This window comes from Anoplophora glabripennis, unplaced genomic scaffold (genome assembly GCF_000390285.2).
Source record: "Anoplophora glabripennis isolate ALB-LARVAE unplaced genomic scaffold, Agla_2.0 scaffold1763, whole genome shotgun sequence".
Classification (NCBI taxonomy): domain Eukaryota; kingdom Metazoa; phylum Arthropoda; class Insecta; order Coleoptera; family Cerambycidae; genus Anoplophora; species Anoplophora glabripennis.
Window position 1 is genome coordinate 869 of NW_019417842.1, and position 23,199 is coordinate 24,067.

Sequence of the window (23,199 nt, forward strand, 5' to 3'; positions counted from 1 at the left end):
CGCAACCGCAGACCGCGGAGCAACTCCGCGCTACCCTAACGTACCCTTCCCCGCAACAGTTAATCGAGGCATTTGGCTCCATGGCCGCGTGCATCCTTAGCTACAACGCTACTCCCAAGAACCCATTCCCAGGGCGCGAGTGGCACAGCCACACATGCCCGCGACGATGACTACCCCCGGGGGTTTAGACAAGCCGGCGAAGAAAGTAGCGAGAAGACAAGAAGAGGCCCCCTGCTGGCGGGGGTCAGCTAGGACAAGAGGACGCCGACGGATGGGGTCCAGCTTCACTAGGCTGTCCAGGTCTACAGCGATGAGGCAGGACAAAGAGGGATTGACCCCCACGGTCCCAAATCATTTAAGCCATCTGTTGAGCCGAACCAAGTAGGCCCTAATGTGTCACTATGTAAAATAAATAAATAAGTCAAAAAAAAAGATATAACGTCTTGTCAAGTTGTGTATGTATCATTCATCCAACAAAATATACAAATATTAAAAAAGATACAGTCCACTTATTCATCAACCACAAAACACCAACAACATCGCCAAAAATAACGGCACGGCGCTTATTTCCGTCTAATGTAAGTCTGGATTCACGTGCATGCGTGATCACAGATCAGTCCTATACTACTGGAGACAGCGTCCCAGTGGCCCTGGTTGTAGAGAGAGAGAGAGAGAGGTAAAGGAGGGTATCTGCTATCTCTCTAGCAGCTGCTAGAGAGTGGTATCTCTTATCTTTACCTCTCTCTCTCTACAACCTTCGATACAGTCTCGGCTACTGGGTCGCTACACAGAAGATAAAACAATCGCTGCCTCCAGTAGTATATGCTCTAAGGTCCATCCAATTTATTTATACCTTTACTGATGCACAATTGGATGTTGATGATCACGTGGTTACAACGGATCTGTGATCATACGTGCATGTGGATCTGGGCTAAATCTCAGTAATTTTGTTGTTTTGACTTATTTTAAAGATGTTCTGTGATTTGTGTCTGAGTTTTGACTTTGACATTTGATTGAGATATATGGGTCTGTGGTAGTGGTTTTGATTTTCGGTTTTTTTATTACACAAAGGTTTTTGAATAGATATCGTTTTGTTAATATCATACTTGTAATATAACAAATAAGATGAGTAATACACTTGATTAAATATAACTTTTAAGAAATAAGTGGCAATTTGAGATAGTGTAGATATTACTTGAATCTGGTGGTGTTAATTGCATGATTGTAAGTACAATATATATTAAACATTTATCTTGCAAGTTTGAATACTGCAGTTAGTCTTTCATAAATATTATGGATACTAATTTGGATCAGTCCTATTTACAAAAATTGCAGTACATATCGATTAATAATCAAAGTGATAATGCTCGGTATGGGCGACTTAATATGGGAAAAGCTGAGCCTTCAGCATCCAATTATCAAAAACCGACAGCAATGGGTGCTATAGAGGGTTTTACCTCTGAAACAAAAAAGAATAATGACTATACAATGTATGAAAGAAATAATATAATAACTAGTTCTAAATATGCAACACCTAAGCAAGTTGAAACAATAGCAAGTCAGAAAGCAATTGAGGAAAATGATGTATATGTACAGTGTGCTAAACCACAAGTACCCATTAATTCAAGCCCTACTCATTCTGCTAGTGGGTCATCACAACACTCGGAAAGCCCACGAGCAAGCATTGCTAGTAATTCTGGACCAGTATATGAAAATATTGATTATTATTCAACAAGGAACAATCAGCAAGCTTACTACCCTCAGAGATTGTCCAGTGATCCAGTAACATACAGAAAAGCGCAGCCACAAGTTCCTGTTGGCAATAGAAACAACCATGATGCTGAGAGTCTTCCCGTCTATGAGAACATACAAAATTTGTCTCATAAGAGTACAGGTGCCACACCAGGTCCTCAAGTACCAGCTAGTGCTCCTCCTCCATATATTAATAATACTGCCAATTACCAATACAATCAACATCCACTTTATTCAGTAATGCAACCACCAACTGCAACGAAAGCTCAACCTCAATCACCACCATTATATCAATCAAATTTTAAAACTCCTTCAAAAAATTTAACTCAACAACAGTTAGATGAAATTAACAATAGCGATTATGTGTGTATGACTGGTAATGTTGCTCATACTACATTAAGCACAAACACCCAATTTCAGACTTCTTCAGCAAAAAATTATGACAGATCTATTGCTACTGGAATTGCTCAAACGCCTACTAAGATTATTCCACCTAATGAGATTACTAGGAAACCTCCGGTTCCTCAGAAAGTAGAAAAAAGACCATCACCCGTTCCTAGTCCCACACCAAGTGCATCCAGTACTAGTAGTGGTAAATTGAAACTAATGGGAAAAAATTTACTACCATATAGTGTTACTCCTCCAAAACCTAGAGGTCCCACTGAAGCTGAAAAAAAAATTGAAGAAATGACTCGTCAAATAGAAGAAGAAATGGAAAAACACGAAGAAGAGGGTGAATACTTTGGTAAGAATTTTATATTGTACATTTTTCTTAAATTTTGTAGTATATTATTATCCCTCAGAAACGGATACCTATACTGATTATTTTTTAGTAAATTTAAGAAATCTGTTTTTGTTGAAATTTCAATATTTAACTAGAATAATAATTAAGTTTTTATAGACCATATTAAAAGATACTTATATAGTGTGTCCTGTGAGGAAGTATATATTTTAAGAGAACATTTGTTAGATACCTTCTGGCAAATATACACAATTTTTTAATACTTTCTTATTTTATTTATTATTATATATATTTAAATAACTAATAAATAATAATAAATTCAGTTGGTACTTCAGTAGTATTTCGATCATTGTTATCTAACTCCAGGAAACTGGAAGAATTTTACAAGAGTATTTCTTATTTCATAAATATGTTGTTTTAACAGAGTATACAGAGATATTTAATAAAAAGTGGTAAGCATAGAAATTAAACTTTAAGAAAACGGTTAACTCCTACATGTCCATAACTAAGGGAAAACCCTTGGAGAATGAGGGATGTGAAGCTTCTAATTCATGCACTCATTGTGGATGTGACAAAATAATTGTTTTAATATTACTAAAATTTACTCAAATAGTACTCGAATATTATGCAAGCTGCCAAATTACTCCTGTGCTTTTCCCTTCATCTACAGCACTGATAACTGAAATACAGAATGGGTTGTTTCTCACCTTTTCACATATTATCATAAAATGAAATAATGTAACAGGAAACTTTACTTACCCCTATTTTTTATTTTTCTATAAAATCTTCATTTTTATTTGTCATTTTAAAAAATATAAAAGTGAATAAAATTCGATGCATAATCATAATGCTTTAATTACGCCATATGTTAATAAAAAGTTCAACTAAAACCTCATGCTACTGTCCTTTTATTTACTAATAAAGAGAAAGAGGAATTACATTTACTGAAATAAGAGAATATTTCAATCAACGGGAATTAGTCAAAGAGTTTTCTGTAATAACATATTTATAATCTAGTATGTCACAAAGTTGATGATGCATGATTCAAGCAAAAATATTTAAAGTGGAATTCAAAAAAAGAGGTATTAGTGATATTACTTATACAGTTCGTATTAACTTCCATTGCAGAATAGTATTCACAAAACATTACACTTTTTTTTTATGCAACAAACCCATTAATAAAGTAAAAATTTATTAAGTATTTGATTTAAAATATAATACACTCATGGACAAAATTATCGAATATTTTTTGTTATCACTATTACTCGAATACGATTTTAAATTAATGGTGTAAAATTATATATGTGTTGATATTATTCATCTAGTAGGTGAATACACTCAATTGTTTTAAAATGTTTTGACATTTAATTCATTTTAATGGAGTTATTTTCTATCACGGGTATTGTCACTTAAAAATTCCTCACATAATTCAAGAAACATAGTGAATTAAGTTATATGTAGTGAAGCTTAGTATGTGTTACTGATTTTAATTTGTTGTTTCCTCTATAAAAATAAAATATGCCACCAGTTAGACACTGCAGTGAAGCTGAGGCGGCGCAAATTGTAACTCTACATGAAGAAGGGTATAGACAAAAAGATATTGCATGACGTCTCAGGAGAGGTTAATCTACAGTATGGAATATTTTAAAAAGGTATCAAGAGACTGGAGATTTTGTGCGAAGGCCTGGTCAAGGGCGCAAAAGGTGTACAACAGCAATTGATGACCGGTTTTTGATCTTACTTCTGCCCAAAATCGCACATTGACATCCACACACCTCAAAAATGAGTTATTAAATGTTAAACAAGTTAATGTTAGTTCGAAAACTGTTAGACGAAGATTGAAACAAGTAGGTTTAAAGCCAAGACGGCCTGCCAAAGTTCCACGACTTCTCCAAAATCACAAAACAGCGATTAGAATTTGCCAGAACGCATATTCAGTGGGATATCGAGAATTGGAAATATGTTCTGTTCACTGATGAGACTAGAATACAATTATGGAAGCCAGATGGACGAAATCACGTCTATAGAAGAGTTGGAGAACGATATAACAGCTGCAATCTCATACAGACTGTTAGTTTTGGAGGTGGCGGCATAATGCTTTGGGGAGGCATAAGTTGGGAGGGACGCACCGAACTCGTGGAAGTCAGTGGACAAATGACCAGTGACTGGTATATCGAAAACATTCTCCAAGATCACGTTTTGCCATATATGGGTCACATTGGATACGATAGGTTCGTATTTATGCACGATAACGCTCGACCACACGCAGCTGGCATAGTGACTAATTTACCTTGATACAGTGCAGATTCAAAAATTATATTGGCCGCCGTATAGCCCAGACTTAAATCCTATTGAACACTTGTGGGATCAACTAAAACGCCGCATACGACAAAGAAATCCTGTTCCAAATACTCTAGAAGAACTTCGACTTGCAGCACAATATGAATGGAACGCAATTCCTCAAGATTTTATTCAAACTCTAATTAGTAGCATGTTGAGAAGGATGCAAGCAGTAATTAGAGCTCGAGATGGGAATACTCGTTATTAACTATGCTCTATTATTCAAATCAAAAGAAAGTATTTGCTTATTTAAGTTAAAAATAATTATCCTTAATTTTCATATTACTTAGCATAATTTTTTTTTACTACTTTCTATTGATAAAGACTTAATATTCTCTACTTAAAATGTGTAAAATAAACTATTATTTCTTCTATAACGCATTTCTTTCGGTAACATTTACTAATAACTTTAAAAAATGTGAAAATTTAAATATTCGATAATTTTATCCATGAGTGTATAATAAAAAAAATCGCAAAAAAATAAAATGTACATAATATTGTTAGTGTTTATGTTTTAATGAGGAACAAACTGCAAGAGTAATTTAGTTTACATGAAACTGAGTATTTTAGTGTACAAGTTTTGGCCAGAGGTTTTCCCCTCGTGTTTTCGTTTGCATACAGAGCCTTCATAAATGTTTACCAGCCACGTGACCGCCAAGCTTAGGCAACCAACATTACAGGGCTGGTACTAGTAACAAAAAATCCCTTAATCTTGGCATTACCAATATTAATGATTCATTTACAATGAACAATGACAAACCGTTATGTCTACACTCGACATAATGCGATCGCTGATTGGTTGAATAGAATCTCGTGAAAAATTACACCAATCACAGCCGGTGAAACGGATTGTTGTGTTTTAATATAATATTGATTTTGTTTTAATTTTACCAAAATTTAATTATTAAAGGAAAAATAATTACTATTTCAAACAAAATTACTAGTCATGTGGGTTGTAATTATTTATGAAGGCTGTATTATTAATCATCCTTAATTAATGAGACAAATCAAAGTCATATTTTCAGATTTTTAAATGACATCAGGTAATTCAAAATTATTGATTAACTGAATTTCAGTTATAGTAATATCTCTTAAGGTGGCCATATCCCTGGCGAGAAATAGTCAAATTTCTGGCGTTTTTAGGTATTGAAATCTTGAAAAGTATAACGTACAGAACAAAAGTAAGCAGAAAAATAAAACCATTGATGTTCTGTTTATTCATTGTTACTATTTAAATTTACTCAAATAAAATAATAACTAAATAAAGTGTTTGAAAAACATGCGTTTGCTGTTATCCTAACCCCACATTTTAAGAATTATTTTCACGTACTTACAAAATAAAAGTAAACAATTTTATATGTAGGACTAAGCAAGTAAATGTTGTAAGAATATTTACATGTGGAGTTATATATAAAAAAGTTACTATTTTCGTAGACTTCAGTACCTAAAACCTTGATGGTTTGATCGTTTTTTGCACCTGTTTATTCGTTTTACTGCGGTGTCTTTGAGAATACTCAGATGGCATGACATAACGTTCCTATTATTTAATAAGCTTTAGATTATTCAATTATTAAATGTTTGAAATTATTTGTCTTTGTGGAAAACACTATTTAAAGAATACGGCGCCCTTAACTTGAATTCTTTCGTCTAATGACTGTGAAATTAAAACAATATACCTATATTATTTATTGATTGTTACAGTAAATAGATAATAATATTAAATCCCTGATGGATATGTTTATATTTTATAAATATAAAATTTAATTTCTCAAAGATTAAACTGCGTAAATGAGAAAAAGCTTTCTAATGTTTAAGGTCGCTAAGAAACAGCTTATAAATTGTTAGTTATTATTGTTATAGTCCGGGAGGCAGCGACAGAAATTTTGCACCAATTCCTACAAAGCTGATTTTTTCTCATTTTGTTGTTTTGATATCGTAAGTAAACGGAACGGCAGTCTACCGCGCCAATGTGGGGGCAAACGTTAGTAACAATTTTTTAAACATGTAAATAAATAATAATTAAATGCCTTATACCTACAAGGCTGAAACTTTTTAGAGTGATCAATTATACCTAAAAATACAGTATAGTGATAGTCTACGGCGTCGGAAGGGGGGCCATTAAGGGTCTACCACCCACGCAAGGTGTTGAAAAATTAACTTTTTTGACTTATTTCTACAAGGCTGAATTTTTTTCTCAAATACTTTAGTTTATAAGAGAACCAAAAAAAAACAGTCTACCGATCATCTAAGGGTGCAAAGCCTTGATAGACGCAATGGAATGCACGATCTCCCGAGCGCAGTCGCTGCGCCGATTCACTGTAAGCCGCTCTGAATAATAACTCATACCGGGATTAAATTACAATCTACAAAGCTGCTTTTTTGTCTATAGATATCTTACAATAATTATTGTCAAATAAACGTCTTATACCTTCGATACGAGGTGGCTAAAGCTTCGGTAGACGTGGCGAAAGTTTTTGCGCGGAAGTTGCTTAAAATTCCAAATTTATTATTAATTACAGTTTTTTGAGCTTACACCATTATTTAAACGTATGATATAGTAACAACGAGCGAGCGTTAGCGAGCGAGATTTTTGCTAGTATAATAGGTATTAACAAAAGTTCAAAAATTTTTTTTTTCAAATAACTGACCTTTTTCTTTTTTAACATTGAATAATTAAATTTATTTCACTTTTACTTATAATTTATAACAATAATACTTTTCGATAATAGCGCGCGAAATGCTTGATTTGCGATTCATCATCACATTCGTCAATTACACTCGTGCGAGAATTATTCTATCGCACTAGTATCGAACAATATTTTACGACACTTATTTATAAAATAAATGATAACAACGCAAATGTTTTTTATTACAACAATATAGTAATTATATAAAAAATAAATATATTTTTCTTATTCCTCATCGCTACTGACATTTGATTCCTCATCGCCTTCCATATCATCACTATCTTCATCCTCATCATCTTTCTGGTCACACACTCCATCATTTTCTTTAAGGTATTGACAACCGTCATTTGCAATTTCTGTATCTGCAAATAGCAATATATTATTAAATATTTATTATATTATGCTAACATAAATTCACCCCCTTTAGGGTCTGAAAGTCATTTTTTAATTGAGTTTTAGACTTCCTTAAAATGCAAATATGTGTACCTGAATCTTTATCGTTCTGTAGATCAAACGTCACATCATCGATTGACTGAGGCAATTGGTCGCCACTAAACCAATTAAAATCATATCTTGCATTCTCATCCACTTTCCAGCCACAGTCGAGTGGGGATAATGTTGTAGGCTCTTTTAAGTGAGCATTACTCCAAATTTGTGCAATATATGCTGTTCGGAGTATGTGTTCTCGGAGCTCTGATTGACAAGGTGGTAAAGCAGATGCATCGAAACTCTTGACCTTTTGACGAAAGATTTTATCGTTAGTAGTTTTGTAAGCTTTCAAAAACATCACTGATCGATGTGACGTTTGATCTACAGAACGATAAAGATTCAGGTACACATATTTGCATTTTAAGGAGGTCTAAAACTCAATTAAAAAATGACTTTCAGACCCTAAAGGGGGTGAATTTATGTTAGCATAATATAATAAATATTTAATAATATATTGCTATTTGCAGATACAGAAATTGCAAATGACGGTTGTCAATACCTTAAAGAAAATGATGGAGTGTGTGACCAGAAAGATGATGAGGATGAAGATAGTGATGATATGGAAGGCGATGAGGAATCAAATGTCAGTAGCGATGAGGAATAAGAAAAATATATTTATTTTTTATATAATTACTATATTGTTGTAATAAAAAACATTTGCGTTGTTATCATTTATTTTATAAATAAGTGTCGTAAAATATTGTTCGATACTAGTGCGATAGAATAATTCTCGCACGAGTGTAATTGACGAATGTGATGATGAATCGCAAATCAAGCATTTCGCGCGCTATTATCGAAAAGTATTATTGTTATAAATTATAAGTAAAAGTGAAATAAATTTAATTATTCAATGTTAAAAAAGAAAAAGGTCAGTTATTTAAAAAAAAAAATTTTTGAACTTTTGTTAATACCTATTATACTAGCAAAAATCTCGCTCGCTAACGCTCGCTCGTTGTTACTATATCATACGTTTAAATAATGGTGTAAGCTCAAAAAATTGTAATTAATAATAAATTTGGAATTTTAAGCAACTTCCGCGCAAAAACTTTCGCCACGTCTACCGAAGCTTTAGCCACCTCGTATCGAAGGTATAAGACGTTTATTTGACAATAATTATTGTAAGATATCTATAGACAAAAAAGCAGCTTTGTAGATTGTAATTTAATCCCGGTATGAGTTATTATTCAGAGCGGCTTACAGTGAATCGGCGCAGCGACTGCGCTCGGGAGATCGTGCATTCCATTGCGTCTATCAAGGCTTTGCACCCTTAGATGATCGGTAGACTTTTTTTTTTTGGTTCTCTTATAAACTAAAGTATTTGAGAAAAAAAATTCAGCCTTGTAGAAATAAGTCAAAAAAGTTAATTTTTCAACACCTTGCGTGGGTGGTAGACCCTTGATGGCCCCCCTTCCGACGCGGTAGACTATCACTATACTGTATTTTTAGGTATAATTGATCACTCTAAAAAGTTTCAGCCTTGTAGGTATAAGGCATTTAAGTATTATTTATTTACATGTTTAAAATGTTACATGTTGGCGCGGTAGACTGCCGTTCCGTTTACTTACGATATCAAAACAACAAAATGAGAAAAAATCAGCTTTGTAGGAATAATTACATCAATAATGTCGCTGCTTCCCGGGCTATTATTACTGCAATCTAAAAATATTTTCTAGGAATATGTCACACTTGTGGCGAAAAAGTTACTGGTGCCGGACAGGCTTGCCAAGCTATGGGCAATTTGTACCATACTAATTGTTTTATTTGTTGTTCCTGTGGGAGAGCTTTAAGGGGCAAAGCTTTCTACAATGTTCATGGAAGGGTCTACTGTGAAGAAGACTATCTAGTAAGCCCTAAACCAAATGTATTTACAAATTTCTTTAATTTTTTTATTACTAACGTTTTATATATTAATTCTCTGCAAACCCAAATGACATTGACAAACATTTTAATTAGGAATTAACAATTTTGCAAATATTGCAACACGTAAAATTTTGAATTTTTTTTTTATCTTCAAAAAAATAATATATTTTAATTATTATTAAATCAGTAAGTATCATTTAGTGAAATAGGTACACGAAATTAGAAAACATTTTGTAACCTCTTGAGAGATAAAATATTTTACAAGATGTTGATAGTTGAAAAAATGCAGATACATTATTTTTGATATTTTTTTTATAGTGGACTGGAAAAGTTCAATTATTAGTATAAATTGCAAAGATACTTTAGATTAACGATTATTTTTACTTTAAATATTTTTTAATATGTTTTCTATCTTTTTAGAAGTAATTATAAAATGTTTATATTGTCATTTTAATTGATATTAATAATTTTCTTCTATGTATATTATTTCTAATTAAAAATTAACAAATGAAATTTAGAACGAATTTTCAAAGTTGCTTGCGTCATTTTGGTTTGAAGCTATAAATTTAATTCAGTTGTAAATAACACTTGCAAAAGTTTATTAAATTAAAGATAAGTTTAGAAATAATTATTAAAATTTCAGTTTTTTTTTGGAAATGTTATTTGCAAAAGTTTTTACGTATGTAGGAACCTTGAATATAATATGTGTTACGCTACATAACTTCCTTCTGGCCTTTCCTTAAAAACTAAAAATTTAATTTAATCCACTTCGAGGTAAACCTGATAATTTGGTTATTACCCTCTAGTGCAAGGGTCGGCAACTGGCAGACCGCGGTCCAGATCCGGACCGCAGAATGTAAAATAATGGACTCCCAAAAATTTTTTAAGTATAAATTACTCAATTAAATTATTTAAAAAATGTTGAGTGTTGAGTCGCCACCCTTATCATTTCTACTACAATTGCGTGATTGATTTGAGTTCTTAATGGTTAGTAGGTAGATTAAATTTGTGAGTGCAAATTAAAATAAAAAATTACTAAGGAATGTGAGTTTTTTTTGTGGACTTCGTTAAACGTTTTCAAAAGTATCCGGACCCCACCTAAAATTACTTGCCGACCCCTGCTCTAGTGCTTATCTAACTGCAAAATATTTTGATCAAGAACTTGTATAAAAAAAAATACAGCGCAATTCTTGTCAGTTTTTAAGGAAGCGCCGAGAAATGTTGAGTTGTTAAGTGGCACATTCTGGATATAAATAAATAACTATCAATATACAGGATGTCGGAAACCTTGAGCAAAAAATTTCTGAATTGATCCTATCCATAAAATTAATGTATGGCTTTGCAGAATTTTTCAGAAACTCAATATAAATGAAATTACATTACTTGGAAGTTATTTTTTTACAATTAATGTAATACTATAATTAATATTACATTTCTATAAGACTTCTTCAAATGACTGAATGTTTGAGTCAATATATTTTAATTTTTCCAATACAGCCAATAAATAAAGATGGAATGTTCCTTGTTTGTGTTGGCAAGCAATATTGTTATAAACTGAAACGATGTAACTAAAGGTGATTTGCAAGGTGATTTGATAGATTTTATTGGGTGCAAATAATGTTTTTATTTTGCATTAATATTTACAGTTGTCAGATTGTTTGTCTAAACAAGTTTATTATTTACATCTATTTCAGAATTTCCTATAAATAGTGCTATATATCCAAAAAATTATTTATAGCGCAACAATTTGATACCTGTGTTGAGTTGATATTTGAGTTATTTATTTTATATTTTTAAATTTACACCAGTTGGAAGAAAAGAATAAGTAAAATTCAAAATGTTTTTCTTTATACAAAATTTACTAGATATACAGGGTGTCCGCAAATTTCACCGACAATGTTTTACTGCATATTCACAACAATAAATACGATCTACGAAAAAAAAAAGTTAAAAATATTTGGTTTTTGAGTAACAAAGTAAGTAAGTAAGTTTATTCAAAGCAGAATTCAACAAAGCAAAAAAAAAACATTTTTAAAATGTAAGTTTAATAAAATATTAAATGAATTTGGACAATACACCTAAGTAAGTTATATAATAACTTGTGCTGTGTTATTGTTGATGAACTGTTAAAGATTAACAAACTTATACGATTTTTTAAAAATTTACATTTTTTTACTTGATTTATTAAATATTAATTAATATTATATGTAGATACGTACTAATTGTAAATAAAACTCATTTTTTGTTTTAAAATAATTATTCTTCCTATTTTAAAAAAAAAATAGATAATAAAAAATAAAAATATTTTCTCATCTGATTGATGTGAAATATATTTATAAAATCATTCAAGTGGTTAAACCCAATTGTGTTACTATTCTCAGTGTGAAATAACCCCTGACCTTGACTTAATTTAGATGAGCTATACTATGGTCATATGTAAATATACGGGTGCATTAAGGAAAGATAAAACAAGTACTGTTAAAAAGCTATGAGATTCTAAACAAAATATATCTACTCTTTTTTTTTATTCAGCCACTTCAGCTGAATAGATAATAATATTTAATCACAGCAAAAACCTAATTTATGTTAATTATTTATTATTATTTATACTCAACGACATGATGAACAGTACGCCCTACACGTTTAAATTTAAGCAAAATCCAATCCTGATCCAAACGCTTACGAATGTTAACTGAGAATTAAAAAGCTGTATGAATCTAGTGTGGCAAAGCTACAGCGAATCAAACTATCTGGTCCTTATGTACAAGGTGTTTAGTGTCTGCAGAGGAGTGTAGCCTCTGCTGTATTTTTGGTGCAACATTGATTTGTGTGAGAAATATGGCTCATATTAGTAATTACTTTATAATTATAAAGAAAATTAAATTAATTCCATAAAGTGTTTTGAGAGGCTTTAGCCTCCCATGCTTCTAAAAACTCCCAATTTGGCAAAACGAAATTGGTTGAACATGTCATCACCTCTTTTTTGCTACATTTATTTTATTTTGTCGGTTTATAATAAGGTGTTTGTGTAGTGTAAATATATCACATTATAAAGTTATTTATTTCAGTTTAGTGGTGATAGTGTATTTTTGTGTGTTCATTTTCAATTTTCTGTGTGATATTATGAAAATGCATGTATACAAATCAAAAAAGGGTTGATATGGTTTAGAGCCTACTTTTGTCAGGAGGAAACGATGCTGCTGCAGGAAGACAATATCAGATGGTTTATGCTGACCAACAAATATCGAATAAGAAAATATTTGTAGAATTGGTTCAATCAATATTTAAGAGATTATGGGAGTTATGAACGCCAATACACTAATGTTGGACAGGAACAACTCAGAGAGTGAGAAACCAACAATCAGGAATTTTAAATGCCATTGAAGATGATCTTTGTATCATTACTCGAGGATTAGCCACAAGATTTCAAATATGTCATGACTGTACAACGAAATTTAAAGCTTCATGGATTATATCTATATGATCAGAAAATACAGGCGCTGAAACCCAAAAATTTACCAAGACGTGGTATAGAAGAAAATGCAAGGAAACAACTTTCGACTCACCTGTGTTAAAGCCTGTTTGGCCAGCAATGGAGGAGATTTTCAGCATATACTGTAAAAATCAGGTACGTATTTTCGTGCATTTCATTTATCATTATTTATTTATTACTGATAGAGATTTCTGTTTGATAATTTTTCATTTATGTGAGATCATAGGGCACCTGGCGAACACCCTCTTAATAAAAATAACGCACCAAAGAATGATTATATTTTTAGAAGACGTCTTGTACATATTCGCCAACTTAAAACTACATTTTTAAATTCCTAATTTTACTTCTGTCAATAGAGTATGTCATCCTTCCCCCAGTAAACGTTATTTTAGGAAATACGGTATGTTCTATCTATCTGTTTTATATAAAATTTAACCTAAGGAAGCAACCCTATGGTGCAAAAATTGCAAAATTCGAATCTCAAATTTCCATTCATGCAGTTTGTGTTAAAAATTAAAAGAGCTCTCTGCTGAATTCGAGGGGCCTTAATCATAGCCAGTCCTATACTGCCTTTTTGGCTTTAATTAATTTTTTATATATATTGTTGCAGTAATAAACATTAAATTTGAAACAAAAAATTATGGCAAAATATTAATTAAAGAAAAACTGTAATGTCAGAAACTTAATATTAGTTTTATGAATACAACCATACCTGAATTTTTTACTCATAGTTTCTGGACACTTAGGTAATAATATAATAATTGTATACGAATACTTTAGTAGAAATTTCAACTTATTAAAATAGAAATTATCAAAAGAAAAGTGTATTTCCTACATACATACATTTTAAAATAAAATACAGTAGAACCCCTCATATCCGTCACCCACGGGACCGGAGCGTGGTCGGTACACAAAAAATGTCGAATAATCCGAGGAACAACAAAAAATTAATAAAAACGCACATAAACGAGTATTTATGTACCTACATATGTAAATGTTCCTGATGAGTAAACAGAAATACTGTGGTACATATATACAGGGTGTCTGGAAATGATGAGCAAAAAATTCAGGGGATAATTCTAGACCAAAAATAAATGCTACCTCTTTCTATAACATTTTTTCCAAAACTGATTATTAACAAAGTTACAGGGTGTTAAAGTTAAATTTTATTTAAAGTTTTGCAATGGCTTTTGCCACACTCATAATATTTTGACTAAATCTCGTATTTGGGGGTTTTTCGGGATGAGGATTATAAATTTGCCCACCGTTTTTTCGCATTTTGTAGAGGGCGCCACATACGAACCTTTATTTTGATTTGAAAGGTTCCAACTTTTTTGCGCTACGCTTTATGCGACTTTTGACTGAATATTTTTGTTCTCCTAACCTTTTGACATAAAAAAGATATACTTTATTTCGATAAATCTAACCGTTTTCGAGAAAAACGCTAAAATAACATTGCTTGCATGTGATTAATACGTAATTATTTTAATTTATTTTCTATATTAAACATAGCATGCTTTGGAAACAAGCGCTTAGTTGCCTTGGAAACAAGTTTGGGGAGAATTAGTTTTGACAGATAGTAATTTTGTGAAAATTTGTTGTTACGCTGATGGTGGTTAATGATAAATAATAAAAAAAATAACGTCCTCAACAAATAAAGAATGGTTTACTAACAAAATCATAAGGTTAAAATACATAAGTTACTAGAACAATACAAATACAAATTAAACATTCAAATCAAAGGTTCAAAGTGACGTCCTTCCTCTTCAATGCATAAATTAATTCTTCTTAAAAAATTCCGACGAACTCTATGGAATATTCCTTCCTTTTGCTTAATTACCTCACAATTAGCAACAATTCTTTCTCTCAGTTCATCGACGCTATTCACAGGTGTCCTGTATACAAGCGTCTTCAGATAGCCCCAAAAAAAGAAATCGATTGGGTTTAAGTCAGGGGATCTAGGGGCCCACTGTACAAAACCACCGCGTCCTATCCACCTTTCAGGAAAAGTTTCATTTAAGAATTCTCTGGCCGCTAAACTAAAATGCGGTGGCGCGCCATCTTGAAGCAGCCACATTGCATTTCTTAATCCGAGTGGTACATCTTCCAATAGAATAGGTAAGTGGTTTCTTAAAAAATCCAAGTAAACTTCACCATTGAGTCTTTGTGGAAAGAAATGTGGCCCAATTAAGTAGTCCCCTACAATACCGGCCCACACGTTGACGGAAAACTTATTTTGATAACCACGCTCTATTGATAAATTAGGATTCTCATCAGACCAAAAATGCTCATTGTGGAGGTTTATTAAGCCATCATGGCCAAATCCAGCTTCGTCCGTGAAAAGGATATTACGAACAAAATTTTGGTCACCATTATGAAGTATTCTAATTGTATTGCAGAAATTCACACGAGCAGCAGGACCTACGGCAGATAAGGCTTGCACCTTTTGGTAATGGTACGGATGAAGATTAGATCGCGTATTGTTTCATGTACTCTTTGGAATGCCCTCCTGAATAGCAATTTTTCTTCTACTTACATTGGGATTATTCTCTATCGAATTCAAAATACGAGCTTCTGCTTCTGCTGTTCTAGTATTCCGTTGTCGACCTACATCAAAAATTCTAGTTTTGAACGATCCAAATTCTCCCAGTCTTCGATGAATAGTACTGAACATTCGCGTTTCGGGTAGGTGTCTATTTGGAAATGCTTCGCGATACAAACTTCGTGCTGCAAGAGTATTGCCAGCAGCTAAACTGTAATAACAATGCATGTCCCGCAACTCCACGATAGAGTAATTGTTGTTCATTTTTATTATTATTTTTATGATAACAATTACTACAAAAGAACTTAGAACTTACTACTAGAAAAGAACTACAAAATTACTATCTGTCAAAACTAATTCTCCACCAACTTGTTTCCAAGGCAACTAAGCGCTTGTTTCCATAGCATGCTAGGTTTAATGTAGAAAATAAATTAAAATGATTTCGTATTTATCACATGCAAGCAATGTTATTTTCTCGTTTTTCTCGAAAACGGTTAGATTTATCGAATCAAATAAAGTACACCTTTTTTATGTCAAAAGGTTAGGACAACAAAAATATTCAGTCAAATTTCGCATAAAGTGTAGCACAAAAAAGTTGGAACCATTCAAATCAAAATAAAGGCTCGTATGTGGCGCCCTCTACAAAATGCGAAAAAACGGTGGGCAAATTTATAATCCTCATCCCGAAAAACCCCCATATACGAAATTTCGTCAAAATATTATGAGTGTGGCAAAAGATATTGCAAAAAAACTGTAAATAAAATTTAACTTTAACACCCTGTAACTCCGTTAATAATCAGTTTTGGAAAAAATGTTATAGAAAGAGGTAGGATTTATTTTCGGTCTAGAATTATCCCCTGAATTTTTTGCTCATCATTTCCGGACACCCTGTATAAGTATGCATGTAAGTACATAAACATATGTACATACATATGTAAATTTATTTAAAAAATTCAGTTATATATATTTTTTAATGTACTTAATCTTGCTTTAGCAGAGGTATCATTCCACTATTAATGCATGGCACATCCATCGGTCTTGCATTTGGATGCTACTCGATGTATTTCATCACAATTTCGAAAGCCTGTCAACGTGATTCACAGATTCGTACATTCGAGAAAAGTGGGAGGGGTGACGGATATCCCGAGGTCGGATATGAGGGGTTCTACTGCACCTTAATTTTACTTACTGCATGACTTTTACATTTAAATTTTTATTTTATAAATGATAAATTCTTTTACTTCCAGTACTCTGGTTTCCAACAAACTGCAGAAAAATGTGCAATCTGTGGACATCTTATTATGGAAATGGTAAACTTAATTAGTTTAAGAAAAATGTTGTAGTTAATAATTTTTCCTACAGATTTTGCAAGCCATGGGCAAATCCTATCATCCAGGATGCTTCCGTTGCTGTATTTGTAATGAATGTTTAGATGGCGTACCATTTACTGTTGATGTGGACAACAAAATTTATTGTGTTAACGATTATCATCGAATGTTTGCCCCTAAATGTGCCTCTTGCGGGAAAGGTATGTATTAGGAAATAATAACAATAGTTTCAAATTAGGCTTCATTGGGAGTTGACTTTGCCGAGACTTTAATTACTCGTAATAGATTTCTCTCACTGGCTGTAAATATCTGGAGTAATGCCAGTTTCAGAAGGATCATATTCATATTAGGGATCGACTGCTGCTTTTATTGGTTGATACATTGTTATTATAATACATTGGGAAAAACTGGAAAGGTGATAGTTATATAATTTTATTAAAAAATAAAAATATTTACTCTTAATTTAGCCTGAAATAGAAATTAAAAAAATGTTTTAAAGGCTTGAAATCTTTTTTTTAGATATTATTTCATTGAAAAATGTTAATTTTCTAAGTTTCGGGCTAAGTTTATATTGGAATATAGAGAAATATATATATTTTTTAAACATACATCCATACTTATTATTTCTTTTGTTAAAAAAATTATTCTTAAAATTTACATCATTATTACGTGATCTAAAAAAAACTAGATACCTATCTAAAATATAAGTCAATTTGTACAAAAATATCATAACAACCATTATTAATTACAAAAACAGCAAAAAAAGATAGGTGAATCTCATTAAATGGAATATTTTGTCTTTTAACTTATGTAAGTAAATTACATTTTTAATACATTAATTTTTCACAGTACAATTGTATGTATTTACTAAGTTGCTGTTTTAAATATGTGATATTTTAAATTGATCTTTGCGGATTTTCGTAAATCTGTTATAATCGATAAATATTGTGGTTTCGAGAAAAATCAGATTGGTCGATCCTTAATTCATATGCAGCATGTAAACCATTATACCAGGTGTGATAAAATAACTCATAAATTCAATATTTTAGGAACAATTGACATTATTCTTAAAAATATACATTTTTATTCGTTAGACACCTTATGATGTTATTAATATTTGAACTAGATACCATTGATTTTTTTTATAAAACGTCAATTTTTGTGTCACATTGTTAGAAAACCCCCCTGATTATCTATTCGACAAATCTGTTTTCATAATGCTGTAACTTTAAGAAAATTTTTAATTTTGGTGAAAATTACCTGTTTATATTAATCATTCGCAAAAAAATTGCAATTATTTGTGCAAGTCTTCTCAAGATCTCAGGGTTGGCAACTCGATGTGAGACTAAAAATATCGTCTAAAAACGATAAAGGATATACTTTCCATTTGGCACCAAAGAACTTGTTTGATATTCATGTTTAATAAATTTATGAGATATTTCTATTAATAAACGAAAATGGTACTAAAGGGTGTTCCAAAATTAATGCAAGAAGTAATTTTGGTGGAAAACAGGTTTTTAAATAAAAATTGTAAATATTTTATTGATTCATAAAGTATGCAGTATAGGGCTATGTATGAAAAAGCATATAGGGTAAATGGCCTCTACGGCTTTGCTGGCACGTGCACTCTTTTGTCAAAATTTTCCATGACCGTATTCCATAAATGTGGCCGAATTTCTTAAATACAGCACTCAATTTCCTCCTTCAAGGTGTGAGTGGGTTGTGGGCTTGTTGGCATAAACCTTAAACTTCAAAAAACTCCAAAGGAAAAGTCTAACAGCGTTATCTGGGCGGCCAATTCTGATCGCCAAAACAGGAAATTACACAACCGGGAAATGACTCGTGCAATAATTGCATTGATTCTCGGGCTGTTTGGCGTGTTGTCTACATCCATATGCAATATTGGCACAAAACTGACCAGCCATATTTTCGAAAAAGAATGGTCCGATGATGTCTCCAGCTGAAAATATACACCAAACAGTGTGGATATATGTGTTTCTCAACAATCACTCCAATCACTCATGGATTTTCTGAAACCCAAATGCCACAATTTTGTTGATTAATGAAGCCATCAAGATGAAAATGAGCCTCATCACTAAAGATGATTTTGTTGAAAAATCAACATCCACTTGTTCCATAATCCATTCAACGAACTCTCTTTGCTCTGCATGGCCAGTAGGCTTCAGTCAGTCAATTGCACTTTGAAAGCATGAAGATGCAAATCTTTCGTGGGAATACGCTATAGAGAGTTTCTCAAAATGTGTAATTCTTGATCACGGTGCCAAATTGTTCCTGGAAACATTCGAAGGTATTAATATTCAAACCTGTGGATATATAGGAGTCAATAAAGTAGAGTAAAAAACTATTTATAAACCTAATTGTATAAAAAATATCCAAGATAAGTCACACAATAAGAAGTATCCATTACTATAGGTGTTAACAGAATTTTAATAGGAATTTATTTGCCATTTAATATTCAATAATGTTAAATTTGTGAATGATTGTTATAGTTGTTACGATCTCAATTAGAACCGCATAAAAACACTTAACTCATAAATTCTACGGAATCCATAGACGTCCAGAAAAATTTTGCCCTGTCTCGTCTAGATATACTACCTATATTCCGAGCTATATTACCATATAATTACCATACGATTGTCAAGTTTTTTATGTTTAAAATCGCATTGTAATAAAGTATATAATACAGGGTTCCCCATATTAGACTATGCAGTTTAAAAGTCGAATAAAAACTTTCTGATCAAAGTAAATTAACTTTTTAATGGACTAATATGTAGCTAATTTTATGGGATTTATAACGAAAATAAATAATAAGTAAATTTTTAAAGATCATGTCTTCCAAATGCCCTTCTACGACTTCAATGCAATTTTGAATCCTAAGTTCAAAATTTTGCATCACTCGACGCAGCAAATCTCCATTTATTTCTGCAATTTTATTTTGAATCTGCTCTTTCAACTCCAGAATTGTTGCTGGACGACTTGCATAAATTTTTTGCTTCAGGTATCCCCAGAGAAAAAAATCTGGGGCCGTTAAATCGGGAGATCTCGGGGGCCAATTCAAATTTCCAAATCGGGAAATTATACGGCCATCAAAAAAATCTCGCAAAATCCTCATAGTGTTTCTGGCTGTGTGAGCTGTAGTTCCATCTTGTTGGAATAATATGGCACCATTTAGTAGTCCCCGTCATTAGTTCGGGGATAAGAAACGTTTGCAACATGTTTATGTAGCGCTCGGAATTAACTGTAACAGGACGGTTATTTTCATCCTCAAAAAAATAAGGACCGATAATTCCAAATGATGCTACACCACACCACACAACGACTTTTAGACTGTGGAGGTTTTTGGTAAACAGTTCGTGAGGATTTTCTGCTCCCCAGTACCTAAAGTTTTGCTTGTTAACAACACCGTCCAAATGAAAATTTGCTTCGTCGCTCATTAGCAAATTATGTATTCCTCCATGGTGCTGATTTAAAAATTCTTGACAAAATGTCAACCTCGCTTCTTTATCTGTATCACTGAGGTGATGCGCCATTTGGTATTTACAGGGGTGAAATTTTTAATCTTTATGCAGAATTCTGTGGAGACTTCCCTTGGATATTTCTAGAGCAAGTGATTGCCGATTAGCAGATCTCTTAGGGCTTCTTGTGAAGGCAGCTCTCACTCGTTCAATATTTGCAGGCGTACGCACCGTTCTTCAACGTCCAGGTTTTTTAATGTTTAGCACAGAGCCATTTTCACGCCAATGACGAACCCATGCCAAAATTGTAACGCGTGTTGGTGCATCGCCCCTATTATTATTTCCAAACTGCCGTCGAAATGCACGCCGAACTTCTTCCACTGAACCAGTTCTAATGTAGACTTCCACGGAAAACACACGCTCTTGAATTGAATAATTCATAACGCAATGAAAATTGTTAAAAAATGAAAATTAAATTAAGTTGTGATATTTGTGACTAAAACAATGAAGTGTTTACTTTTGTCGTTGCTTAGAGACTGTTAAAATGTGATCCTAATGGTGTAGCATCATTTGGTAATATTGGTTTGATTTGCTTCTTCAAGTAATGCGAAATTTTAAAATTAGAATTCAAAATTGCATTGAAGTCGAAGGAGGGCATTTGGAAGATATGATCTTTAAAAATTGAATTATTATTTATTTCAGTCATAAATCCCATAAAATTAGCTACATGTCAGTCCATTAAAAAGTTCATTTACTTTGATCAGAAAGTTTTTATTCGACTTTTAAACTGCATAGTCTAATATGGGGAACCCTGTATATCTAAAGATTTATAATTATAATCAGGATAATCGCTTAATTTATCTCGAGTCATGTTTAAAGTAGGAACTTTATTTTCTTTATACATATTATAAATTGTGCATTACATCTGGTAAAGTCGTTGATTTTCTTTAATTTTGTATTTTTCCGTTTCCTCTTTGTACCGTGATCAATCCTTCTTTAATTACGCGATAAATTGTCGTTTTGATATCTTAGTTAATTTGTTAATACGTTTCCTAACTTTTTTATCACATTGTTCAATTTCATTCATTTTCAATTTTTAAATATTCAGATACGTTCGACCGGCTCCACTATTTGGGGATTTTCCCGAGTCATTTCGTTATCTTCCGCTTCAAAGAGTCTCCAGAGAGCCACGCTAAATTACTAGATAATTACATATAACATTTATTTTAATAACTATTACCTGGTTGTGATATGAACAAATAATAATATCAACTAATAAATAATAATACGTATTATACCAACAACATACCTGCCAATGCTCTGCACTGCACTGGCAAAGTGGCAAAGCTAAGTAAACCCGTGTACCATACAAAAAAATTATTTACGACCAAGTGGACCAATACAGGTTTGCTTTGATGACCAGCGTGCCACCGTCAATTCTACATCAGGCGGACTAGTTTACCAATACCGGACTCATCGAATTACTATTCGAGTATAAATTACAAGACACATCATGGTCAAACCATAGGAAGAAATTTCAGGACAAGTGCATATGGTCCTGTGCTTCAAGATTTACAGGTTCTAATTGACATCGTAACAACTATACTTTCACCATTAGTCTGATAGTTTTTTTATTGTTTATTAATCGCAGTAACAATTATTCATATTTTTTAACATTTTTACAGGAATTACCCCGGTTGAGGGAACTGAAGAGACCGTCCGCGTGGTGTCAATGGATAAAGATTTTCATGTAGATTGTTATATTTGTGAGGAATGTGGAATGCAACTTACCGATGAACCAGACAAGCGTTGTTATCCACTTGACGGTAGACTCATGTGCCGCAACTGTCACATACAGAGATTGCAGCACATACCTCGTCAAATGCATCCAGTTGCTGTTACGTACCAATACACTGGATAAGTTATTTGTGTACTTAAAATTACATTTGATTCTTTGCTTGTAGTTTTAACTTATAGGTTAAGTTTTGAGGCATCTTTAAAATTATTTATGATACATTTTTAAATTTCAAGAGCCTGAGAAAATTACTAACTCAATTAAAATCTAGGAATTATTTTAACTTTATGAGTATTCCATACGCTTTTATATTTCCAGATAGGTATCGTGTGAGAGGCAAAACTATGTAGTGAGAATTTAAACTCGTTTTAAGGAGGAATATTATCTTTACAGATGGCTGCAGGTGTTTTTTTATTCCATACAAATTTTGTATATTTCACACATTTTTTTAATTTAGTTTAAATCCAAATTTAGAAATTTTATTTTGTAGGGTGTATACCAATTTGAAAAACCTGAAAATTTCAGGGATATTAATAAATCTGGAAATATTGGAGAACATATTTTCCAAAGACACATTAATCATTGTTATTGTTGGAGTTAATTTTCTTTCTCAAAATAAATTTCTTAATAATCAGATCTGAGAAATAATATTTTTATAATATACCGGTGACCACGAGATTACTATAATATACCGG

General features: G+C 32.3%; 2 protein-coding genes across 5 annotated transcripts; one reads left to right on the forward strand and one right to left on the reverse strand.

Annotated features, from left to right (window-relative positions):
- The first annotated feature begins 1,042 nt into the window (after positions 1–1,042).
- Positions 1,043–23,199, forward strand: LOC108916046 (LIM domain-containing protein jub). 4 transcript variants are annotated; one of them, XM_018722237.2, is made up of 6 exons: positions 1,043–2,128; positions 2,183–2,497; positions 9,684–9,871; positions 17,153–17,215; positions 17,268–17,433; positions 22,395–23,199. In XM_018722237.2, the coding sequence occupies exons 1-6, from the start codon at positions 1,294–1,296 to the stop codon at positions 22,628–22,630; spliced, it is 1,803 nt and encodes a 600-aa protein (XP_018577753.1). In that variant the 5' UTR covers positions 1,043–1,293; the 3' UTR covers positions 22,631–23,199. The 4 variants fall into 4 exon arrangements, with proteins under 4 accessions (XP_018577753.1, XP_018577754.1, XP_018577750.1 ...); XM_018722238.2 differs by having other exon boundaries at positions 1,043–2,115; positions 2,173–2,497; XM_018722234.2 differs by having other exon boundaries at positions 1,043–2,497.
- LOC111692502 lies at positions 7,682–8,314 on the reverse strand. The gene is made up of 2 exons (XM_023456549.1): positions 8,008–8,314; positions 7,682–7,883 (listed from the first exon to the last, which is right to left on the reverse strand). Exons 1-2 carry the CDS (start codon positions 8,306–8,308, stop codon positions 7,747–7,749), a joined length of 438 nt encoding a protein of 145 aa, XP_023312317.1. The 5' UTR covers positions 8,309–8,314; the 3' UTR covers positions 7,682–7,746.

Excerpts from the sequence above, each read along its gene's own strand:
- LOC108916046 (XM_018722234.2), top strand. The coding sequence starts at position 1,294 with ATGGATACTAATTTGGATCAGTCCTATTTACAAAAATTGCAGTACATA. Across the intron at positions 2,498-9,683 it reads AGAAGAGGGTGAATACTTTG|GAATATGTCACACTTGTGGC; the intron begins GTAAGAATTTTA and ends AATATTTTCTAG. Across the intron at positions 17,216-17,267 it reads GACATCTTATTATGGAAATG|ATTTTGCAAGCCATGGGCAA; the intron begins GTAAACTTAATT and ends TTTTTCCTACAG.
- LOC111692502 (XM_023456549.1), bottom strand. The coding sequence starts at position 8,308 with ATGTTTTTGAAAGCTTACAAAACTACTAACGATAAAATCTTTCGTCAA. Across the intron at positions 7,884-8,007 it reads ACAGAACGATAAAGATTCAG|ATACAGAAATTGCAAATGAC; the intron begins GTACACATATTT and ends TGCTATTTGCAG.